Source organism: Galeopterus variegatus, unplaced genomic scaffold (assembly GCF_000696425.1).
Source record: "Galeopterus variegatus unplaced genomic scaffold, G_variegatus-3.0.2 Scaffold0, whole genome shotgun sequence".
Taxonomy (NCBI): Eukaryota; Metazoa; Chordata; class Mammalia; order Dermoptera; family Cynocephalidae; genus Galeopterus; species Galeopterus variegatus.
Window position 1 is genome coordinate 2,751,101 of NW_007726111.1, and position 26,119 is coordinate 2,777,219.

The 26,119-nt window shown below is 33.0% G+C and overlaps 1 protein-coding gene across 1 annotated transcript in view; it reads left to right on the forward strand.

The window, feature by feature from the left end:
• CACNA2D1 (calcium channel, voltage-dependent, alpha 2/delta subunit 1) overlaps window positions 1-26,119 on the forward strand; it is a 480,749-nt gene that overhangs the window by 397,295 nt on the left and 57,335 nt on the right. Inside the window, exons 13-18 of the mRNA XM_008568138.1 lie at window positions 13,148-13,226; window positions 14,150-14,199; window positions 15,425-15,514; window positions 20,256-20,333; window positions 22,127-22,201; window positions 22,502-22,576. Coding sequence (XP_008566360.1) covers window positions 13,148-13,226; window positions 14,150-14,199; window positions 15,425-15,514; window positions 20,256-20,333; window positions 22,127-22,201; window positions 22,502-22,576 — 447 coding nt within the window. The remainder of the gene's footprint in view (window positions 1-13,147; window positions 13,227-14,149; window positions 14,200-15,424; window positions 15,515-20,255; window positions 20,334-22,126; window positions 22,202-22,501; window positions 22,577-26,119) is intronic.

Consider the following 26,119-nt stretch of genomic DNA (forward strand, 5'->3'; position numbering starts at 1 on the left):
TTTATTTTAATAATTGATTTTTTAGGCATTGGTGATGCCATTCAATAATGGCTTGTCCTTGGGGGTTATAGGGAATTCCTGTAGTATGTTTAATGTTCCATTGTATTAAGAGTTCTTGTAAGGCCTTGCTAGAAAAACAAGGCCCATTATCTGTTTTAATTTGTGCTGGCAGCCCTGAGGTGGCAAAACACTGCAACAGGTGATTTTTTGCATGCTTGGCAGCTTCACCTGCATGTGCTGTGGCCCAACACGCATGTGAATAGGTGTCAACGGACACAAAAACATATTTGAGTTTCCAAAAAAGAGGGAAGTGAGTTACATCAGTTTGCCACAGCACATTAGGCTTGAGTCCCCTAGGATTGACCCCTGGCGGTTGTAAGGGGGGGTACTTGCAGATAAGGAAGGCATGACTTGCATGTGCGTACAATCCTTTTTAGCTGTGAAATAGGTATATTTGGAAACATGGCATGTAGACCTCACCAGTTTACATGAGTTAAAGTGTGCAGTTGGCTGGCACTATCTATTGTATATATTTTAAAGCCTTGCAAGTGTCTCGTCACTCTTTCACACACACACACCTCCCATGTTGCCCTGAGGAAGGGACAAAGGGAGCAACAGGGCAGAGAAGTGCAGGGACTTCCCCCTGTTATGGTATTCACCCTGACACGCAGGCGGATTACTGCACGGCGACTACCACGGTTGCAGGGGCCACTCCGCTGGTTGATCACCCTTTGTCAACCTTCTTTCAGGACCGAGCAGCCAGGGGCCTCACTCACTTGCCTTTCACCCAGGAATTTTAAAAAATGCCTCACACGGGGCACCACTCTGTCGGGTCCACCGCCGGCGGCCGACCCGAACAGCCCTAGCCTCGTTCCTTTCGGTGGGCGAGCAAATGGCCTGGATTCCTCTTTCCCTCCTGTCCCCTTTAGGAGGAGACAGGGGAAGAGAGCCATGAAGAGAGGTGAGCACAACCGCCAGCCCAGTTAAAGGACACTCAGACGCAGCAGGGGTTCTGTGGAGCAGTTCCATTTATTATCACACAAACACTTGCTTTTAAAGGCAAATAGGGAGGGGAGGTTTTTTACATCATCTTATCAGCTTAAAGGTCAAGAGAGCATGCATCCTGTCTCAATGCCTAGCTATTGCAACCTTGAGAGCGGAAGCGCGTATTTGGCCAATAAGGGCTTAGGCAAGGTTCCTGCAGACACCCCCACCCTACTTCCTCCCAGCACCGTCTTAGGCTGCTACATTAATGCACCCTTATGGGCCCATAATGGCGCTGCTTGTAATGTCACTTAAGGTGGCGTTAGTTTTTAAGGCCCGACAGGCATATACATACAATTAAATACTATTCAGCCTTAAAAAGAAGGAAATTCTGCAATTTGAGACAACATGGATGAACTCTGAAGACATGCTAAGGGAAATAAGACAATTACAGAAAGAGAAATACTGCATGTTTCCACTTAAACGAGGTATCTAAAATAGTCAGTGCTGGCCAGTTTGCTCTCTGGTTAGAGCATGGTACTGATAACACCAAGGTGAAGGATTTTGATGCCTGTATCGGCTGGCTACCAAAAAAATAAAAATAAAGGGCTGGCCCGGTGGCACACTGCTACAGTGTGCCGCTTGGGAGCATGGTGGCGCTCCCGCCGAGGGTTCGGATCCCACATACAGACCGGTTCCTGCTCACTGGCTGAGCGAGGTGTGGGAGCAACACCGAGGGTTGTGATCCCGTTGCCGGTCCCGGTCCAGTACGGGCGCAACACTGAGGGTTGCGATCCATTGCCGGACACGAAAAAAAGACAAAAAGGAAAACAAATAAAAATAAAAAAATAAAAATAAAAATAAAAATAAATAAATTAAATAGTCAATAGAATCAAAGAGTGGAATGGTGGTCGCCAGAGGCTGGGAGGAGGCGTAAATCACGAGTTAGTAATCAACGTCCATAAGGTTCAGTTAAGGAAGGTGAATAAGCTCCAGAGATCTGCTGTACAACAATTGTACACTTAAACATGTGTCAAGGGGATAGATTTCATGTTAAATGTTCTTACCACAATAAAATACAATTTAAAAGATATATTAAAATTATGGTCTTAAAAAAGTTTGGTAAATTTCTTTAAAAAATCTTAAAGTTACTATTTAAATCCTGCTTTCTCCCCAAGCCTCTTTTTTTGCATTAAAGTGGCTGCCAAATGTTTCATTTACATTCATTTTTCATTCAGATGGCTCAGAAATCATTCAAAATGATCTAGGTAGGTGTGATGAGGTGCATCCAGAGAGCTGATGAATGAGGCTGCAGATACATAGTACAATTTAATGAGGCCGAAAGGTTTGAGAATTAGAGCAAAATGTTTGGGTTATTTTGTGGAATGTACTTCTCTTGGGAATTAATCTACCTGATTACAGATAGGTACAGCATTAAAACTGAATCCATGTTAATCTTCTCACACAGCTGTTCCAAATTAAAATACATTCACTTTCTAATCTTTACCTGCAGCAATGCCATTCCTTAGGGCTCACCCACATGTATGAGATCTCCTTAAAAATGGTGCCAAAACTAAAATGAACTTTGTCGTAGAGTCCAAACAAATGAATAAAGGAAAGTAAAACCAGACGCAGAGTTGAAAGATAATTCCCAGGGATGGCAAAATTAAAAATATTTGATTTTCTGCAGAATAGCAAAGGGATTGCTTAGCAATGCACACTCAAGATTGCCTAGCTAGCTAGGAAATAGTTATGATTCTTAGCTTAATTCTTAGAACTAGTTAAAAAATGAAAAGGCATTCAAAATTAATAAAATGAAAATTTCAAAATAGCTAGTAAACTGTATGAGAACAAATAAGAAAAAAGCCTATGATAGATGTGGAATAATTTTCATAGTAAATAATGCTCAGCAAAAGTTACAATTCTTGACAATAAATGCATTCAAATAATTTATTGTATTAATGCATTCATATTATTTGAATGCAGTTATTTTTTAAAGAATATACTTTAAAAATGATTGAGAAAGTCTACACCAAGTCATAAATGGCTGAATATACATATATATTCTATAGTTAAAGTAAACATTGTCAATTTTTCAACAGATGGTATGGAAAATAATCCATGGGAAATGATTCATTTCATTCTTTACTGTCTCTCTGCCTGGCTTCTCCGTCAGGCAAGAATAAAGCCTTTGGAAGGAATGTTCAAACATATGATAGTTAAGGACTTTTAATCTGTAAAATACGTCATACTATTTAACAAGTACACTGCTTCTAAAAACTTTCCTTTCAGATATTTTGGCACTTTCAACAGTTTCTAAGATGTTTCAGTTTTGTTCATAAAAACCAAATATGAGGGTACTTCAAAAAGTTTTGGAAAAGTAGAATTAAAAGATACATGAATCTTTCCATGAACTTTTTGAAATACCCTCATGTATCACTTATGCTCCTATACCTACAGTGTTACTATACGATAACTACAGTGTAATATTGGCCCTACCAATACAGAGATCATCCATTTAAAAGGCATGTTTTGTGTACCTCTGTGTGTGTGCGTGTGTCCTTGTCTCCAACAGCATTTATTTACATTTGTTTCTCTTAGAATAAAATTTACGTTGGCAATTCATTTCTTAAACTAAGGAAAATCTCACCAAATACATTTTCTTCAGGTTTGAGTAGTATTACTTTCATGCATTTTATAGGGTCCTTAATTTAATATCTAAAACATATCTAATGAAATGTGAGGTTAAGTATTACTTTAAGCACAAATTATATGATGCAACATAAACTTTACAGTGCACAAAGTGCACTTGAAATAATTCTGGGTAGAATTGTACCACCTAGAACAGGGATTGCACACTGTTTGTGTTAAAACGTTATAGCAAAAAAGGCACTCTGATCTGCTTTTTCTATGGCTGCCTCTTCTCTGATTAAGAACCCTGCTTATAGTATGTCTTCTCAGAGGGGTCTTCCCCACTCAAGCTTTCTAGAGTGGTCCCCTTCCCCATACATCTCCTTTGTCATTCTTCATTTCAGCATCTATTTTCCTCTTGATTTGCTTTTTCCCACATTACCACTTTTGATTATTTTAGTTATTTGTCCAATGTTTTATTTTGAACCTTCCTCTCTACTTTAAGCTCCATGAAGTAGGAGTTGTATAAGTTTGTAAATCTGTCAATGAATTCTTAGGGGATAATTGCTCAGTATTTGCAGATATGCTCCCTATATCAGTATATATGTAATAAATATGCTCTTCAAGTAAACTGTAAGAAATTCATAAATGTTAGAAAAAATCAATAGTTTTGTTTTTATTCAAAAGGAAACCCTTAAAAACAATTTTTTTTGCTTATAATTGGAATATGGAGGAAAACTTATAGAGATGTTCCACTCTTGCATAGGTTGTGTCTTAAGTAGGGAGAGCTTAGGTTTCTATAACAAAGGATTGTATTGATGGTTCCTTTCCCTCACCCTAATCAGTCCAACACAGTTTTTCATGAGTATTCTCATTATCAGTCTCAGTGAAGTATTTGGCATTACCCAGAAAGAGCATCTGAAATAAATCACTGTATGGCTTAAATTCTGACCTCTCAGCTGATGAAACTCTGCAGAGTTACAAATTGCTTGAAAATGCAATGTGTCCACAGCTTATTCATCCTTTATCAAGTGCTATAAATGTATGCAGAGAAAACGGAAACCTGAACTTACTTTTTTATAATCTGATAATGTGAGGGTGGTTTATTGTAGTTGTTAATAGATTAAAAATACCACTGTAATCCTAAGGCATGTATCCATGTTATACAACTACATGTAGGACATGTGAGAGAACTATCAGTTTGCTTTAAGATTTTGTATGCAGAACCTACATGACTACTGCATTTTGTTTTCCTTTTTAAACAGTTTTTTTGTGTTATCTACATGAGCAAATTCAACAGATACTGATTAAATTCTTGTCTCTGTCAGACTCTGGGAAATTTCATATAGACATATTTTATATGGCCATAATGACATTGAGACAATACTGGCCCCTTTTCATTAGAGTTTGTTTCTTTTTTTTTTTTTTTTTCCCTTTTTGTCTTTTTCCGTGTCCGGCAACGGATCGCAACCCTCAGTGTCGCCCCCGTACCGGACCGGGACCGGCAACGGGATCGCAACCCTTGGTGTTGCCCCCGCGCCTCGCCCAGCCAGTGAGCGGGAACCAGTCCGTATGTGGGATCCGAACCCTTGGCGGGAGCACCACCGCGCTTCCCAAGCGGCGCACTACAGCAGTGCGCCACCGGGCCGGCCCAGAGTTTGTTTCTAACTATAATAAAGTGAGCCAAATTTGCTTCACTAGAAAGGTGTTATTTTGAATATTTAAAGTTCTTTTTGAGGCATTAAAGGCTTATCTCCCACTAATGCAAAACATTACCTCATTGAATTCTGGTAGTTTGACTATAGAAGATAACATTGTAGTCATCATCATCATTATTACCATAGCTAGCATTTACTGAGTGTATAATTTCCATATGATATAAATACTTTACATTTATTATTTTATTTACAACTGGGATACTCATATGATTAAAGTATTATTATTACTATCACTATCATCATCGCCCCCATTTTGGAAAAAGAAAACCAAAATTAGAGAAGTTAAGTACCTTGTTGAAGGTCATTGAGCTACTAAGTGGCAGAGTCAAAATTTTAATTTTCTACAGTCTAAATTTCATAATCCCATATGAAATGTGCCTGGTCGGTCAGCTGTCTCTTTCTGCTGGGCAGCTCGGTGGCTTTGCTAAACGTCTCTAGCCTACCAGGAGTCTGCCTTCCAGTCAAACAGCAAGACTTTACCCAGAAGGGATATGCTCCTCACAGCTTTAACAGGCCAAGAAGGATTGTGAAAACTTTGCAGGCTGCAAGTACCTTTCACATCATTGGGGTTTATAAAATAAGAATGAAAGGTAAATTTGGACACTTATTTATTGTATAGTGCTATAAAACTAGAGAGAGAGGCTATACAAATGCTCTGAATTCTGGTATATTTGTGAATTTTAGAAACCAGTGTAGAATTTTCTCCTAAAATATTCAGTCCAATCTAGTATTTTCATAGGCTTAGTGCCCAAAATTTTAGTACACAGAGTAGATTAATAAAACCCATCTCTGACATCATTTTTCTAACGATTTGATAGCTGAAGTTTTAATTTTAGTTTTATTGGCTTCCTTTCTTCATAGACTCATTTCCATTATTCTTTGGAGATTTGCCTATTGTAAATTAAACTTGAACTCTGGGTAACTGATAATTGTTGAGGTGACAGTTTCCAGTAACTGGGTTCTTCTGGGAAACAAGAAATTCCTATGGTTTTTAAAATAGGTTGACCCTGTGGTTTTGGAAAATGCTTAATTGAAGACAAGTATTTTAGTTTTCAACAAATAAAACAAAACAAAACAAAATAAAAAATAGATTAGCAGAAGTCAGAACTGTAGGATAAAGTTATAAATCTGGGGTGTATTATATGGAGAAAATCAGTAATACAATTTAAATAGCCAAATTTGTTGTTGATTAAAATTTTTCTCAAGTAAAGTAGGCCAGGCTTGTCATATCAACTTTGAATTATTGGAATTATAATATTCTGTTTAGGAAAAAAATGAGTTTTTGAAACTAAAGGTAAAATTATGTAAATTTAGAACTAATAATAAAGATGATTTTTAAGTGTAATTTTTTTGTAAGTCTTCTCCCCAAATTACTGTTTCTTTTATGAATATGCTTATATAACTAAGCATGAGTCAAGAATTATAATGTTTTTTCATTCTCTAGGAATAGTACAGTATATAAATGGTTTAAGTATAGTAAATATAGTTTATTTTGCCTGAAAACTTTTGTTCAGCCCTAGTGAGCAAGTCTGCGTAATATAAAAGAAAAAGATTAGGAATTTACTATGATATAAGTGCAATGAAACAACCCAAGTTACAAAATGCAAGACACTAGTCCAGTCTGGTTTCACTCTTCCTGCACATTACAGTGAACCTATTTATATGTCGGATGACACCAAAGATTGCCGTGGATCCCTCTGGTGAGAACTGGAGGGATCTTATTTGTCAATTTACTTTTTTTTTTTTTCCATTTTACTAAATATTTATTTTCATTTATGTGTAAGGCACTGCAATAAATGCTTAGTTGTGCAATCTTGGAATTTAATGTTCATTCAATACTAGCTTCTCAAATTCATTATATCTGTTGAAGACCTTGGCTTTGGCATTATAAAAGATATTTGTCAAAGTTATCTATGACTGTATATGTCTCATATGTGACCCTATGATGAAAATTTCGTTGAAGCAAACATTTTGAAATAAGAGCCTATCTAAGAAAATCACACACATTAGCTGAGGAACTAATTTTCTAGTAACTAATAACTTCAATAGATGCTAAGTTGTACAATCCTGGACCTGTTTTAACACAGTTCAATGTTTATTCAATACTAGTTTCTCATACTCAGAACAGAAAATTTCCAGTTTTCATGTTACATGAATCTAGCATTATAATTATAAATATACTACTAGGCACGAATAAAGAAATTTTTCCTCCACATAAATTGACTGCTTTGATGTAGATGTAGTCTAAAGTAAGTAATTTGTTTGAGACTTTATATGAAATATTTAGCTTGTGTGAGTACTTAAGTATGCAAATCATCTTGTATATCATTTTTTTAATGCAAGACCAAGCAAATATACTAATAAGAAAAGAACTCTACTATATATGTATATATATATATATATATATATTTATATATATATATTTTTTTGAGACCTTAAATTTTAAACTGTGCATATTTCAAGGAATCACTTTATCTTTTTCATTTCTCCAAAATTATAACTAAACAAGAATTGTAAATTTAAAGGAGTGCAAAACATCAAAAGAAGGTGGGGATAGCAATCATCTCTGGATTTTGGCAACTGGAATTTTAGAGTTAGTTCATTGATTATTCCACAGGGTGGCAGTAATACAATATGGAGTAGAAGGAATGAAACCATCCACAATTTCAAGTGGGAAGTTAGTGTACACAAGTATTCTTTTAAATTTTGCCAATTCATTATGTGTATGTACTATAAAATGTGTAATGCAAATTTTTATGGAATCAATGAAGTTCAAATTATTATGCTATAATTAGCTAAAATGTGTAAAGCAAAGACATTCAGCAATGGCGTGGGACCTGTGAATGAAATAATTTTATATTAGTCTTTTATTGTCCTATAAAGAATGTGTGTAAGGCAATGTGATAGATGCTAAGTTTTGAATGATTTATATTAAATTTTTTCTCAACCAAATATATATTTATAAAATCATTTCAGAAAGTTCTAAGATAATCTATGTAATCTGAAAAATCATTAAATTATATATGTGTGTGTAATATACATAAACCCAAGAGAAAAATAATCACCTTAGATATTAGATATTGTCAATATTGTAATGATAAGGAAGTTGCATAGATTATAGAAAGTAGGTTGCATTTTTAAATTATTATTACAATTTTAGTAATTACTGAGAGGAAAATTTTAGAAAAATTGTCTTTAAAAATATCTACAGCAAGCAAACAAAAATTGAGAAGAGGGGTACAAATAATGTAGGAACGATTCTATCAGTTAATGCAGCTTATGGTTTTGTTTTGGTTTTTTGGCGATTGGCTGCCATGGGGATCCGAACCCTTGACCTTGATGTTATGAGCACCATGCTCTAACCAAGCGAGCTAATCGGCCAGCACTATGTAGCTTACTTTTAAATAGCCAAGAACCTGTTATAAGAAAAAGCAAAGAGGCAAAAAAAGAAAAAAAAAAGTTTAGCATGTTTAAAATGTAATTAAATGTAACACAATGTACATTTTCACACTCAGTAATGATTTCAAATTTCTTAATTCTGACAACCTCTGAGAGCTCCATGTAGGCAAACATAAAGGGGTTAAGTGAAATTTCTGTCATAAAACAAGCTTTTTTACTTTTTTTTTTTTTTTGCTTAAGTTAGTTGTTTATTTGGCCTATTTTAATAATAATATCAGTCAAAATAATCATTCAGTGTGGGTCTAACTGTAGCCTCTATGTTATTAGAAATGCTTGCCTTCCAGAGACATAAATATAATAATTCATTTAGTTAGTCTTATTCATTTATTTGTCTTTACTGAAAAGCATTTTATGGAAAATATTTTACTAGAACACTGTTGTGGTAACAAGAACAACTAGATAAAGCCTTGTTTTAATTTGAAAATTTGAGGCATGTGTCCAAATGTTAGTTATGAAGGAGATCCCCAAATGCTTTCTGGGGCATCTGGATTTTTTTCCCTGTTCTGAATTCGTGTTTAAGCCATGGCAGTTAAATTGAATTATCTGTTAGGGTGGTCAGCTTGCTTATAAAAATATTTCCATGTAGGGGTAAGCTAAGTTATGTAAGCATTAACACTCCATTGAAATAGATAGCACTCAAAATGACCCAATTGAAGAATTAAAGAAAATTAAAGCATTGTATTTTGAGGGGGAATTCCTGGAGTTAGAGATAGAGAGATAGATAAACAGATTCAGAGAGAGAAAGGGTCAAAGAGAGAGAGAAAACCAACTTCTATCATTTACCTAGAACCAGTCATTTATTCTTGCAGTTGGAGGTGATTAAAACTCAGATATGTCCACCAAATGGTCTGTGACATAAGGCAAACGTGGACAACTTAAGGGTAGCACACATAAAATCTTACAAGTTAAACAGCAATATCCCTAATGCATGTTTTGGGGACAGGGATTGTTATGAGGTGATCTGTGTGGTTAAGACCAGTGAAAGGATAGATAACAGATGTGAAATCTTTTGAGGTTTGTACTTTAGAATCATATGCAAGAGTTAAAACAGATAAAACAATTAGGAAATGTCAATTCAAATAGTCAATTAACATGAATTAGGAAAAAGCTCTTAAGATAGTTCAAACAGGAATTTGAACTCTGGAAAAGCGATTTTCTGAATGTCTATCTTTAGAAATAGCTAAAATGCTAATAGCCATTTTTACTGAAGGGAAATGATATCTTAAAATGGTTTTGATATGCATTTCCCTGATGATTAGTGATGTTGAGCATTTTTTTACATGTCTGTTAGCCATTTGTATATCTTCTTTTGAGAAATCTATTTAGCTTATTTGCCTATTTTTTGATCACATTATTATTATTTTATTCATTTATTTATTTTTTTGCTGTTGAATTGTTTGAGTTCTTTGTATATTCTGAGTATTAATCCTTTGTCAGATGCATGGTTTGCAAATATTTTCACCCAATCTGCGGGTTGTCTCTTTACTGTTTTCGTTTTCTTCGCTGTGCAGAAGTTTGATATAATCCCACCTGTCTATTTTTGCTTCTGTTGCCTGTGCTTTTGATGTCCTCTTCATAAAGTCTTTGCCCAACCCAATGTCCTGAAGCATTTTCTCTGTTTTCTTCTAATAGTTTCATGGTTTGGGGTCTTATCTGTAAGTCTTTAAATCATTTGAGTTGATTTTTTCTATACGGTGAGAGATAGGAATCTACTTTCATTCTTCTGCATAAAGATACCCAGTTTTCCCGGCACCATTTATTGAACAGACTGTTCATTTCCCAATGAATAGTGTTGGTGTCTTTGTCAAAAATCCATTGGCTGTAAATACAGGACTTTACTTCTGGATTCTCTATGCTGTTGCATTTGTCTGTGTGTCTGTTTTTATACCAGTAACATGCTGTGTTGGATACTAAAGCTTTGTAGTACGAGTGTATATTGAAATTGGGTAGTATGATGCCTCCAACTGTTCTTTTTTCTCAGGATTGCTTTGGCTATTTGGTTTTTTTTTGGGGGGGGTCTATATAAATTTTAGGATTGTGTTTTCTATTTCTGTGAAGTGACGTTCTTCACAATACCAGTGATAGGGACTGTATTGAATCTGTAGATCACTGTTGGTAGTATGCTCATTTTCACAATATTAATTCTTCCAATTCATGAACATGAGAAGTCATGTCCATTTCTTTGTGTCCTTTTCAGTTCCTTTCATCCGTGTTTTATAATTTTCCTTGTAGAGTTCTTTCTTTCACCTCCTTGGTTAAATTAATTCCTAAGGTACTTTTTTGGGGGGGAGGTTGTTGGTTTTTGTAGCTATTATAAATGGGATTGCTTTCTGGATGTCTTTTTCATCTTTCTTGTTATTGGTGTATGGAACCACTACTGTTTATTGTATGTTGATTTTGTATCCTGCAACTTTGCTGAATTTATTAATCAGTTCCAAGAGCTTTTTGGTGGAGCTTTTAGGGTTTTCACTATGTAAGATTATGTTGTCTGCAAATGGGGACAATTTGACTTCCTCCTTTCCAATATGGATGCCCTTTTTCTCCTGCCTAAATGCTCCAGCAATCCCACTACTGGGTATATATCCAAAGGAAAGGAAATCATTATATTAAAGAGATATTTTCAGTCCCATGTTTATTGCAGCACTACTCACAATAGCCAAAATATGGAATCAACCCATGTCCACAACAAATGAATGGATAAAGAAAATGTGGTGCGTGTATGCATATGTATATATATACACAATTAAATACTATTCAGCCATAAAAAGAATGAAATCCTGTCATTCACAGCCACATGGATGAGCTTAAAGGTCATTATGTTAAGTGAAATAAGCCAGGAACAGAAAGAGAAATGCTGCACATTCTCATATGTGGAAGCTAAGAAAATTGATTACATAGAAGTAGAGAGTAGAATGGTGGTTACCAGAGGCTGGAAAGGGGTGGGAGGGGGATGAGGTGATAGTGAGAGGTTGGTTAATGGATACAAAAGTACACTTAGGTATGAGAAATAGATTAGTGTTCTATAGCACTGTAGAGTGATTCTAATTAACAGTAAGTTATTGTATATTTTCTATTAGCCAGAAGAGAGGGTTTTGAATGTTTCCAACACAAAGAAATGGTAATGTTTGAGGTAATGGCAAAGAAAATGAGTGGTTACTGGGGTTTTAGGGAAGGAGATTGGGAGAAAGGGATGAATAGGTGGAGCACGGAGGATTTTTAGGGCAGTGAAACTATTATGTATTATACCATGATGGTGAACACATGACATTATGCATTTAGCAAAACCCATAGAACTATTCAGCACTAAGAGGCAACCCTAATGTAAAATTGAGCTGATAATACTGTATCAATATTTGTTCATAATTCTAACAAATGTACCACACTAATGTAAGCTATTAATAATTGGAGAAACTGTTTAGGATGGGGTATTGGAACTATCTATACTTTCTGCTCAATTTCTATCTAAACCTAAAACTGATATAAAAATAAAGTCTATTATTTAGAAAGAAAAGAGAAATAGCTAAAACATGGAACATAGAATATTGGTTTACTTAGATTACAAAATTAATAAAAATTAATATATATAATGTAGCCATTTTACTAACTTATTGACATCATTGAATTATGTTCTATACTTTTATACTATTATATGTTTGATGGCTTCCAATAAATATTTAAATTACTACACTTTAAAAAAAATCTCAGTTGAACTTAAAAGTATTTGTATGTTTTATAGCACATTAGAAACAGTCAGTATTTTGATTCTCTGTAAAAATTGTAGGTTAGAATATTTATGTATTTATATATTCCTGTCATCTTTAACAGAAAATAAGTAATATACTAACATCATAATCATATGTGTACATCCTAAATATTCCCATGGTGTGAATGTAGGAAAACCACCATGAAGTTAAATTGCCTTAAGCAACTAAAAGTATAATGACCTTTCTTTACATATTTTTTATCAACACATACCTATGAAATAGGGAAATTTTTTTTTGCAGTGACTGGATATGTGAATAATATGCTTTAACTAGGTGGGACAGCTGAAGTTAGGGTGGACCTGAAAGATGCATTTCTACTAATGAAACCTTAGTCATGTTCCTGCCTGAGGACTGGGAAATGGTACTGGACACCCAAGTCCTAATTTAAATTTAGCAACTGGAGTTTACGGTAGGTTGTGTGGTTTCCCTGTAGTGCCTCCCTGAATTCATTAATGGTCTCCGTTTTTCTAGTTGTATTAGTAAACTGAAAAACATGTTTTTTTCTTTTTTTTTTTTACTTTAGCTATTTTGTTTTGTCATTTAATTAAATTTTATTCAGCCTAATGGACATCTATTTTTCAATTCATCCAGGTACGTGTATTCACATTTTCAGTTGGTCAACATAATTATGATAGAGGACCTATTCAGTGGATGGCCTGTGAAAATAAAGGTAATAGATACGTTTTCTTGACAACATTTGATTAGAAGACATATTTTGGTAGTTATTGTTAGGTCTACATATTATCATTTAAAATAATCTGAAGTTGTAGCTAACTTTAATAGGAATCAAGGCAAGAATAAGATTTTGAAAAAGTTCTCTATGGAGAAAACACATGCACAATATATTTTGACATTAGCATTACATTATATAAAAATTCAGACATCTGATATTATTGTACATTCATAAACTGCTATAATTTATTGAATAATACTTAATGCTATACATATAATCTTACATGAAAAATTAGAAATGAAAGAATATCTGAATTTTATAAAACTTACATATGAGTATGCCATATATGCATATTTTTTTCCTGAGTGGTTAAATTATTGTTTTTTGAAAACTGTCATCTTACACATTCCTACATAACTCAAATTTTGTGCAGTGAGCCTGTATTTCCTTTGTACTCAGAAAAAAATAATGTTACTAGAAAAAAAGATGTTATTTGAAAAATAAACTGATATCATAGCAACAAAAAAGATCCTGAATTTATTTGAAAGTTATATTTAGGCAAAAATTTTATATAAATATAACAGTTATCAGAGATCTATCCCTTATGCATATTATTTTTTCAGTGAAAAATATGCTTTCAATGATGCCAGGTTCCCAACTTAGTTGTAGAAGAATAACATTTATTTTACACTATCTAAGAAATGTGGCAAAATCTCTCACAAAGCCTGTGAATTTGCTATGAATATTTACTAATTAAATATTTTCTTAATTAATCATTAGTATTGATATTTTAGTCTTTGCTTAATTTAAAAGTAAAAAAAAAACCCTTTTCTTCTACAAAGACGTAAAATAATTTTGTTGTCCTTAATATAATGTAATATTTATATGTAAAAATATGTGTGTGTATATATATATTTCAGGTTATTATTATGAAATTCCATCTATTGGTGCAATAAGAATCAATACTCAGGTATGGCTATTTCTTTTCTGGTTTAAATATGCTTGATATGGAAAAAATAGGTGAAAATAAAGAAAAGATTCACAATATTGCATTTGTATTAAAATGCTGAGTATCATGGTGTAATGTATTCGTTTTTATTTCATTAAGATTCCAAATGTTTTCAAAAATCCATAATGCTGGTAAAAAAAATATATAAATGTAAATGTGAGTATACTGTTATTCTCAATGTTAAAAACATAAAAAATGAATAAAGTCAAATTTACTAACAATCTCATCTTATGTAATTTGAACTTGGTTCTATTGCACACAATTTAAATGAGTTTCTTCAAGTTGTAGATACCACATAGAAAAATAAACAACAATTATTCTGGACAAATTGCAGGGCCCTAGTTAGAACTTAGATACTTCCCAAATAACCTCTGTAGATCTGTTTACCTTTTAAAAATAAAGTTACAAGAAGATGATTTATCTAATAGCATTCAGTTGAAAACATGCCAGTTAAGTAACTTTTTGTAGAATGAAGTAATTAAGTTAATTTAAATACACATGTTATTTTTAAATATTCATAAATTACTATTAAAACTATTGATTAATTTAAAGCATAGCTGAGGATCTACAAAATAGTCTAAGTCAAAATGTAGCATAAAGAGCATGGCACTGGTGAAAATGAATACTGAGTACATTGTATGTTGAAATGAAACAGCAGCTGCATTTGAGTCTGATGTCTAGATTTGGCACAGTATTTCATTTATTTTTTGATATGTTTAAATGTAGTTTTGAGTTTCAGCCAAACAATCCGTGATATGAAAGCAACTATGTGGCTGCTTTATTATTTCAAATTTGTGCGATTCCATGCAGTAAATCACAGATCCTTAAATAGTTTAGATTAATATGAAACAATTCCCAAGGAACGTATTTCACTTATCAATGCCTGTAACTCAGAAATACAGTGTTCTGATTGTTACTAGAAAAAAACTGGGGTAGATATGCTGTATAAATAATATAAGTCAAATATTGTTGATTCAAAGTATAAAGTATGTAGATATACCACTTATGGAGTACCCAAAGTAAGAATTAAATGATTATATACTCATTCTCTTGGTAATTTTGAATCCATGTATATTTTTAACTCTAGATTATGTTCTCCTCTGTGGAGATTTTTTTTTTTTTTAACCCAGCATTCCTAGTTTTCAACCACATTTTTCCTTCTTTTTTTTTTTTGGATAATAAATAGGAATATTTGGATGTTCTGGGAAGACCAATGGTTTTAGCAGGAGACAAAGCTAAGCAAGTCCAATGGACAAATGTGTACCTGGACGCACTGGTAAGAGGTCAGGCTGTTCAACCAGACTGTAGTAACAAAGGCACACAGCTGTCTTCTGCTTCTTTCTAGGTGGCATTTTTCTTCTCCTCTTCATGAAACCCTTTCTAAAATTCCTTCAATCACAAGCTTCTTTGCTAGAATTTAGATAATTTACATAGAAACCTAGATTTGTATGTAGTAGAGAACCACAAACATAAAGCATTATTATATTTTTTAATTAATCCAATGAGAATGTAGAATTTGCAGCCTAGAAGTTGAATATTTCAGCAAGTTTTTGAATGTTTCATTTAAAAATATAATGTTTCAAGTCATGTGAATTAGAACCTATCTCTGTTAAGAATTTGAACAAGAATTTTGAAGAAAGTATTTTTAATACAGACCATCTGGTAGAAGCAAGTTATGGCCTTCACTACTGTAGCCAGATCCACCAAGACTCAGAAGTACATGCAGTTAAATAGGCAAAAAGCATACCCTATACAGAAATCACCACAAACCTAACCACCTCTTCATACATAATCTTTTGTATTAGATTCAATGGCAGAAATTTTTATGGAAATATGCCCATTGAGTTAATCAACTCTGGTGTAAAATAACAAACACATGATAAATTGTTCATGTACAATTGACATTTTAGTACAGGTATTCCATCATATTTTCAAGCAGTGGTTCTAAACTCGGGGTGATTTTGCTCATAGGTCATTTGGAAATGTCTGTAGACATTTTTGACTGTCATGGCGGGAGTAGAGGGTTTCCTACTGGCATCTAGTGGATAGAGGCCAGGGGTGCTGCTAAACATCCTACAGTGTACAGGACAGTCTCTTCTACATACACACAACAATGAATTATCCAGTCCAAAATGTTAATAGGATCAAAGTTGATAAATTTCTTTTAAATGTAATTTTTACTCTCTGATATGAAAGTTAAATATAATAATTATCCCACTTAGGATTTATTCATATGCTTAATCTTAATGAGAAGATATCATTAATGATTTGCTAAAATAATGTATTGGAGAGAAACAAAATACTAAGCCCCCCAAAGTAAATGCTGATTCAGTAACGATTCCTCCTTCTTGGATTTGGATTATATGCTCTAGCTACTTTTTAAAATGCAATGATGAACCCAAAGGGCAAAATGTATTCCATTTAGAATTACTTATCATTTGGTTTTTATAAAATAAACATATACAGGAAGTAAGACAAAAAATAGGCACTATCAGCAGCCGCTTTGCATGCTAAGAAAGATAAAGTGAAGCTTGCTTACCACAATCCCTAGCTAAAATTACTATCCAGTGTTCCTTCTTGACATCACATATTTACTTAAGGTCACATGGTCATCTAAAGCTACAGTCAGAATGTTTTGCTTTTTCAAATCCATCACAGGACAGTGTATGATAGGAGGAGTCAATAATTGTGCCCTCTTGTATTTCCTATGACCAGAAGTTCATTAACCAGCATGTCTACATTGCTGGTAAAGTTCTTACTGATAGCACAAATGACACTGGGAGGAAATGATGGCTTTAAATGTGCTGTTCTACCAGCACATTGAAACTAAATGTAAAAGAAGAAAAAATGGGGCACATGAATTGGCTATTCATTGGATACAAAGATTATTCTTTTTACCGGATTGAGAGCGATATTTCTAGTTATTTGTTTAGAATCTCTGCACATAGCAGATTCAAAATATATGTTGGTCTAATCAACAATATATTAAGAAGGAAAAGGTAAAAATATGTCAAGACAAATTGTAATAAATATAATGAGAAAAATTCAAAGAGCTCTGGAATTTCAAAATAAAGAAGTCATATTTTGGGGTAGAGTGGGTTGTGGTTAAAAAAAAGGTGACATCTTAGCTGAACATATGAGTCCAGGTATGGCTTCCACAATCGATGGGGAAGAGTGAAACCACACAAAGGGGGTATAGTACAAAGGTTGGGGAAATACCGGGTATATGAAAGGAATGATACCTTGGTCACTTTGGGAGGTAATGGGACATAAGAACAGAACCAGGACTGGGACAACACTGTGGAGGGTTCAATTTATTTGGGAGATAAAGTGAGGCTCTTTATATAAAAAGAGAGAACTGAGAAGAGTTGGTCTCTAAAAATAAATATCAAATAAATTCTAGGAAAGAGAAATGTTTTATTTGTCTTTTTAATCTCTAGAGACATGTGCAGGGCCCAGGAATAGAACACAGATTTTAGATCTGCTTGATAAATGATGGAAAAAATGGAAGTTGAGCCCTAATAAGTTCATCATGATTGTCTTAAATATAGTATGTTAGTAATCTGGTATCTCATCTTAGGGTACATATTAACATTTTTAGAAGCAAATTATGGTATCTGTATAAACACAAAAGTGATGCAAAGAAAAAGATTGTGTCCACATATACCTTACCTTATACCATAGAAGCATTTTTTAAACTATGCACATAAATAATAACTCAGCTCACCAAAAGGAATCTTCACTGAATTGTCTTTTGGATACTAGTTTTATGAATTTATGTCTTTTGGATACTAGTTTTATGAATTTTAATCCACAATCTGACTTTACTGAGATGGGTGGTTTTCATTAGGAATATTAATTTACATAATTAATTTAGGATATTTTCGTTGTTAAAAATTCTTGGTTAGGACTAAATAGAGGGCCAGTGTGTATATCATCATACACCAAATTAGATTTTTTTTTTTTTTGCCCAAATAATTTGGTATCTTGTTCTGCTGGAAGCCTCTCTCTGATTGTTCCTCCTCCCTAATTCAGTTTCTGTTGTTTGGGGGCTGGCCCGTGGCTCACTCGGGAGAGTGTGGTGCTGATAACACCAAGGCCACGGGTTCGGATCCCATATAGTGATGGCCGGTTAGCTAACTGCTGAGCGTGGTGCTGACAGTTTCTGTTGTTTGGGGGCTTCCTACCTACACAATTACAAACCATAGCTTATCTAAGATAATTTCTCCATGAGACCATGCTATTTCTTGAATCGGAACAGAGTTCATGAGATTTAGATCTGGAGTATGTATTCACAAGTAGATTATTATTGTTTTTCCATTTTAGCAAATTCAAAATTTCCATCAATATTTTAAAAGTTATTTTAAAGAATGGTCTTGTTGTAAATGTAGTTTTGACATAAAATAGTGATAAAAATATAATGGCCACAAATGTCATTAATACTTTTTAAAGAAATTAACCTCTATCTCTAATTAACAACAATTTATTATATACTTTCAATTAGCTAGAAAAAAAGATTTTGAATGTTTGAGATGGATGTTAGTAACCTGATTTGATCATTACACATTGTATAGATGTATGGAAATATCACACAGTACCCCTTAAATATGCACAATTTTTAAGCATCGATTGGGCCGACCCCGTGGCGCACTCAGGAGAGTGTGGCGCTGGGAGCACAGTGACGCTCCTGCCACGGGTTTGGATCCTATATAGGAATGGCCAGTGAGCTCACTGGCTGAGCGCGGTGTGGGCAACACCACACCAAGGGTTGTGATCCCCTTACTGGTCACGACAAAGACAAAAAAAAAAAAAAAGCATCGATTGAAAATTTTAAAAAAATAAAGTTGGAATAGATCCTCTACATGAACCAGAAGATATGAGATTAATGGATGACAGATAATACACAAAAACTATGATGTTAAATTGGCCAAGGCCAAACCAAGATACAAGGGAATTGAATTAAGCGGAAAGGGAAGGATGTTACAATTTGTATTAAATATATACTTATACACCAGTATTATATATGCTATCTCTGCAACTGTGTGAGTAAGTGACCAGGCTAATTGCCTCTGACAGGGAAATTACGTGGCTGGAGAAGAAGGACTTGAGAAGGATTTGTTTTTCCCTATGTGTATTGTTGAAGCTTGTATACCTAATAAAATTTTTAATTAATTTAAAAAAATTGAAACTCTAGATGATGAAAGTATAGGAGATAGCCTAGTCTCTTCTTTTAATAAAAAAGAAAATCAGTGTATTTCATCTAATCTCCTTGTATTGATTTAATATATGAAATTATCTACATGTTGATTAATACAGTGTAGTATGGCATTATTTTTGTTATGCTAAACTGCTTCATAACTAGACTTTCATATTTGATATTTGCATTTGTCTTTTCTACATCATTTTACTTTGTCAAAGAGTACTATTTAATTTGGGGGCTATTTAGAAGTAACACTGCTTCTTTTGAACAGTACAGTATTTACCTAGAATATCCTAGAAATGCAGTGTCAATAGCATGTTTCTTCTATTTATCATGTTATTCAGCTGCACATTTTTGGTTTAGGATGAAGCCTTTGATTTAGGGTTTAAAAAATTAAGCCTAAAGCTACAAAAAAGGGGAGGTAAATAAATAGCTTAAGATAATAGTTTAATATCACTCTGCTTATGAGGCCCCTGATATTAGGTGAAATATCACCGTGGAAAAAGGCAGGGGGCAGGATTACTGAAGTCTTTAGAGCTCTTGATTATTTATGTAAGTTGATTTTTTAAATTTTAAGTTATTTGCAGTGCCCTCTTAGAATATTAGTTTAAATGTTGCATGCTTCAATATCTACCTAATATGTTCTGATTATTTCCAACACATTTTCATTGATTTTTTTAAAAATAATTTTTAATAATCAAAATTAGTTACTAGTATTATTGTGACTCTTTCTGAAGTTACTAGAAAATGCAGTTTCAGATATCAAAGATTTAAATTGTGATTTTCATTTGTCTTTTCTCTCTGAATCTATTTTTAGGAATTGGGACTTGTCATTACTGGAACTCTTCCGGTCTTCAACATAACTGGCCAATTTGAAAATAAGACAAACTTAAAGGTTAAAAGTTAATTGATAAAAACTAATAATAATAAATGATAAACTGTGACGTTGAAACTCAATGTGGATAAGATATTTCTATAAGGAAATACATACAATGTAACTGTCTTGTGACGCCAGAGGTCAAAGGCAGCAGCTGCCTATGCGATAATGACCTGGGAAAAAGGAAATGCAGGTCAAACTCTCTGTTGCCCTACAGCCAAGATTCAACTTAATTCTATTTAACTATGACCTGATAAGGACACAAAGTCAAATTCTGAGAATAATTACATGATAAATGGACAGTAACATTGTGTGCACATTTTAAAAATGCATCTGAGATATTCATGGAGTTCAGAAAGAAAAATCCAAAGACCAAAACCATGGGGATGTTTGTATCAGATATATATAGGTATATTTATTGAATCATTCCTCTAACAACTCCCAAACCGTAATTTTTTGGTCATCTTGTAACCTAAGAAACTGATTTAAATTAATAGTTCTCTTTTTTTTTTTCTATTTTTTAAGATATAGGAAAAATTATGAGCTTTATAAAAATGCTTGATTTCTTTAGCACACTGGCAATATTGTCAATATAATAAAATGCTACATACTTAAAAGTTCGGGAAAATAAGTATCTTGTATTCTATTTCTTATTTGTTAAACACTTTTAATTTAAAAATAGGGTTGCATTTCTATATCTTAGCTTGATTCAAAACAAATTTAAGACCGCAGAAGTTTCTTTGTTTAATGCTAAATACTTATTTTATAATGTAGATGATATTGCTGATTTGAGGTGATATTTATTGCCAGTTTATGATTTAATGCAGTCTGTTGCGCTTAAGCATTATTTGTTCAGTTATTATAAATCTCAGCTGAACTCGTTATTTAATAATATAGCCACAGAAAACAGTTATTTCTCTTTGGGGGCCCATTACTGTTCTTAAATATCCGTGGGTTCTAAATATTCTAAGTCATAAAGGAGTAATTCTCTAAACCCTTCTCATGTATGTTTACAAATCTCTCTGTGGACCAAGAGAATGCTTTAGTTTGGGAGTTTTTGTTCAGTCTAGGATTGGTTCACGGGAAAAGAGCATAGTTGTTGACATAATTCTCACTCTGTCTGCAGCTACACAAAGTTTGAAGTGTTTTTGTAAATATTGGTCAGATTTTATCATTTTGTCAATGCATTTCGATTTATCATTTTATAATTTGTATAATTCTGTTTAAAACAAAATCCTGACTCAAAATTTTAACACAGCTTCCATCTTTATGTCCCATACAAAACAGCAATTTGCCACATAGCCTCTTTGGCTTGCAACTAAAACTGTAATTTCATTGTTTGGTATTTAGAAGTTATTAGCAGCAGTTAGGAACAGTGTTTTGAGGAATTTAGTACAAAAAAAAATCATATACTTTTAGGGTAATTGCACATATACAGGTACTACCAACAGCAACAATACAATGTGTTCTTTAATAAAAACATTTAATATATGTAATTAAAATTTTCATTTATCTTTTATAGTTTAGCCTCAGCCACCCAAATTTCATTGGTTAAGTTTAATAATGATGATAATGTGTAAAACAAAGCTGAGAATCCTTGTAAATTGATTGAAAAAGTACCTCACCCTATGTGTGTATGTGTATATATATATATATATATATATATATATATACACACACACACACGCACACACACATTTAAGCTAGTATGCAATACAACCATTTTCAATGCAAAAAGATGAATGTATATAATAACTGTAGAAATAAATAGATTTTTGGTATAATATGCGTTTTTTGCCATCTTATTACAGAACCAGCTGATTCTTGGTGTGATGGGAGTCGATGTGTCTTTGGAAGATATTAAAAGACTGACACCACGTTTTACAGTAAGATGCAGTTTGTTCTTTTGGTACCTTTTCTGTGTTAGAACTCTGTACTAATTTAGTTTGTCAATAAAGCACTTAAGTGATTCTCAAAAATTATGTGCAGTCGCCTTAGCAAAAGAACAAAATATTAAAAACCATCCTTAAAGTAAAATGTAGAGATACCGTGTTATCCTTCAACATGCAATAAAATGTTTATTTAATAAACTAATTGATTTAAGCAAATTTTTTTTAAAAAAATGAATATGGATTTCTGACTATGACTAGGATATATTTGTCTAAGCTTTTCTGACTATTTTTCAGCTGTGCCCCAATGGCTATTATTTTGCAATCGATCCTAATGGTTATGTTTTATTACATCCAAATCTTCAGCCAAAGGTATGTATATAGTTTGTTTACAGTAATCGGTATTTTGTAATATTAATGGGCAATGTTCTTAATAGGATTGTCATTATTAAATTCACTATATAGCACAAAATATAAAAAACACAGTCTGTAATGTGGCTCCCTTTTTAGATGACAAGACCACAGATTATAATATATGCAAGCATGAAAGCAGCTTCCATTTTCTCTTTCCAATTTAGCTTAACTAATATTCCTATCTCAAAGGCAGCCATTATCACCTCCCGCGCCTCAATTTCATACCTCCAGAGCCTCAATTTCATACCTTTCACTTGCGACTTTGATTAAGACTATAAGGTAGTGAAGGTTATTGCTCCTGACCTGGGTGTGAACCTGACAAACATTAGTAAGGTTCCTCTATGCCCAGACCACATTGTCTCTCACATCTTCTCTTCTGGTAATTATCTCTGCTTTGCATCTCCCAGAGTGTTTTTAATTTATTGCAGTCTAATAAAGATATGTAGAAAGTTCAATAAATAAAATCCTTATGATGGACTTCAGAAATGGAAAGTGTTTATTAATCAGGTAGTAAATCTGCAAGTGATAAAATGCCATAGATGAACAGTTTTATTCTAATCCTTATGCCTATTTTCCCAGGCTACAAAATATTTTCATAAAATATCTCATTCAACTCCTTTCACTTTTTACTAATGATTCACAAGGCTATAATGGCAAAACTCATTTATCTAGAAGTAAAATAAGGCAAAACCTTATAATTGCCATTGATAAGCATCTTTGTTATTGTTTAACTTTGAAGATAAGATTAAAGATACTTTTAACCGTGAAGATTTATACATACTATCTTCTTCTCCCCTGTCATGGATATTTAATGTTAATCATATATTAGAAAACACACAAGTGTGTGCATATGCACATACATACACACATAAAGTTTCATTTAAATATTTTTCAAATCAATGACAAAGCACCATTGATATCAAATACAAAACCATATTAAATGTAATAAATCAATTATAATTTAATCATTTAAGTAATATTACATATTATAATTACTGTATCTATTTTAATGCTCACTTTAGAACTTATTTTTATAGAAAATTCATCATGATATAAATATTTGCTAAGCAAATGTAGCTGCTGATCACCCTACATTATGTTTAAATGTGTTATTTTAATAAAAATATTGCATAGGCACTTTTTTATGTTATTATTAAACTATCACAGCTCCCTAAAAGCATGTCATGTTAAATTCCTCTTAATAGAGTTGTTTGCAGTTGACAACTCATCCTATGATTTTGCCATAGCTGAAAGTTTTTATCTTTTTAAATCTTAAATGTTTTTACATTTTGCCATATTGTTGTTTTGTCTTTATATATCCAGTATATTTTAAATTATATTCCCCTAAAGTAAATTAAAAGCAATAAGAAAGTAATGTGCTAAAGCATACAAAGGGATTCCTACTTTTATGACTGTAGACCTTAACCCTCCCCGAAAAGAACTAAAATATATCATAGACAAAAAAAAAGAGAGAATAATGCATGTGTGATGGATATATATATCCATTATATAGTGGTAATAACAATTTTGGTTGTTTTCATAGTAAAAGAGAGGTAATAACCTGAAAAAGGTTTTCCCTTTTTCCATATTTTACTAATAACCAATACTTATATAGAAAGTATTTTATTACTATTTAAATATTGTTAACATATATTTGGTTCATATTTGGATAAATCAATTCACTAAAATTCATAAAAATACAAAGAAAATATAAATTCTATAGAAATCTTCATTAAAGCCTTGGTATTTTTTTTATTCCATATTATAAGTTAGCTTTTTATATTTATAGTGGATTTTATTAAAGCAAGTTTTCACAAGACATTTCAAGAAATACTGCTTCAGAAAACCGTAAAATAGAAATTAGTCTGAATAATCAATGTATTCCTTTTTTTCTAAAATTCATGCTTGTGAATTAAATATGATTATAAATTCTTATTAACAGATTAACTATTATGATTTCTACTTTGTGGGTAGAGGTGCATGCTATATAGATTGAAATAAGAACCTCATAAAATGATGATATAGTATAAGACAAGTCTTTTAGAAATTGACAAATACAAAGGACCAATATAGTAACAGTTAAAATACTAACAAAATTAATCTTAATTAATTTATCATAAATGTATCAACACAAATGATGGAAAATAAAGCTATATCCCTTGTACCCACTATTATTTGACAACATAGAAGTCTAATGTTCTGCAAGTTTTCCTTGTTGTGTCTTATATTTTCTTCCTGATACTATAATCTTAATTTAAAATATTTTAATACAGGCTTGTAGTTTGTAGAAAGCAAAATGAGTGTCCTTTTAAAAGCCCGGAATAAGAGTAAAGTAGCTGTAAATTTTTTGCATATCTAATTTTTTAGGAATTATTTATTTTCTCAAACTGTACTATTACCACCATCGCCACATTTTCGCAAATGCCGAATTATGAATCCTGATTTATTCCAAAATGCATTGTAAATTTCTTCCATTTTGTCTCATTGAAATAACCAAATTAAGTCTACTTATTCAAATATCTCAGTTTGCTCAATTCTAACAAATACATGTTGTATAGAAAATTGTGCATAATCTATGGTTTAGAAGTGAACATTTAAAATAAATCTACAGTGTTATTGTTGAATTCTTCATTAGTTCCACACATATAACATTTGCTATTACTTCAGAAAACAAAGGCACAAATTTTAATGTTTTAATTTAAATGTTTAAGAGTTTTTGATATCCTGTAATATTTGTTTTAGTCTGATCAGGTTGCTATAGCAAAATACCATAGACTGGGTGGTTTATAATCAGCAGAAATAGATTCTCAGTTCTGGAGGCTGGCAAGTTCCAGATCCAGGCACTAGCAGATCAGTATCTGGTGAGGACCTGTTGCTCAATCTTTTCACTCTAACCTCAGGTGGCTGAGGGGGTGAAAGGTCTCTCTTGGGCCTCTTTTGTAAGGACACTAATCCCATTCATAAGGGCCCCACTCCCATGGCCTAATCACCTCCCAAAGGCCCCACCTCCTACTACCATCACCTTTGTAGGGGAGAGGATTTCAACATATGAATGGGGGGGGCCAGGAACTAACAATATTTATATTTTATATATTTGGGTCATGTAAATTCTAACAATTCCTATTTCTCTCTCTTTTTTTAATCAGTGAAAAAGTAATCTGGGACAAACCATCTCTTCCACTTCCCAAACACATACTTTTCTAGGGAAAAAAGGAAAACATTACCCATCATTTTGCTTAAAAAGTGACTTTTGGGCCGAGCCCGTGGTGCACTCAGGAGAGTGCGGTGCTGGGAGCGCAGCAGTGCTCCCGCCGCGGGTTCAGATCCTATATAGGGATGACCGGTGCACTCACAGCACTCACTGGCTGAGCGCGGTGCAGCCGGTCTCAAAAAGGACAAAAAAAAAAGTGACTTTTACTAGCATAGCATTTTTTATTCACTAAAGATATTTTCTTTTCTTTCTTTTTTTTTTTTTTTTTTTTTTTGTGACTGGTAAGGGGA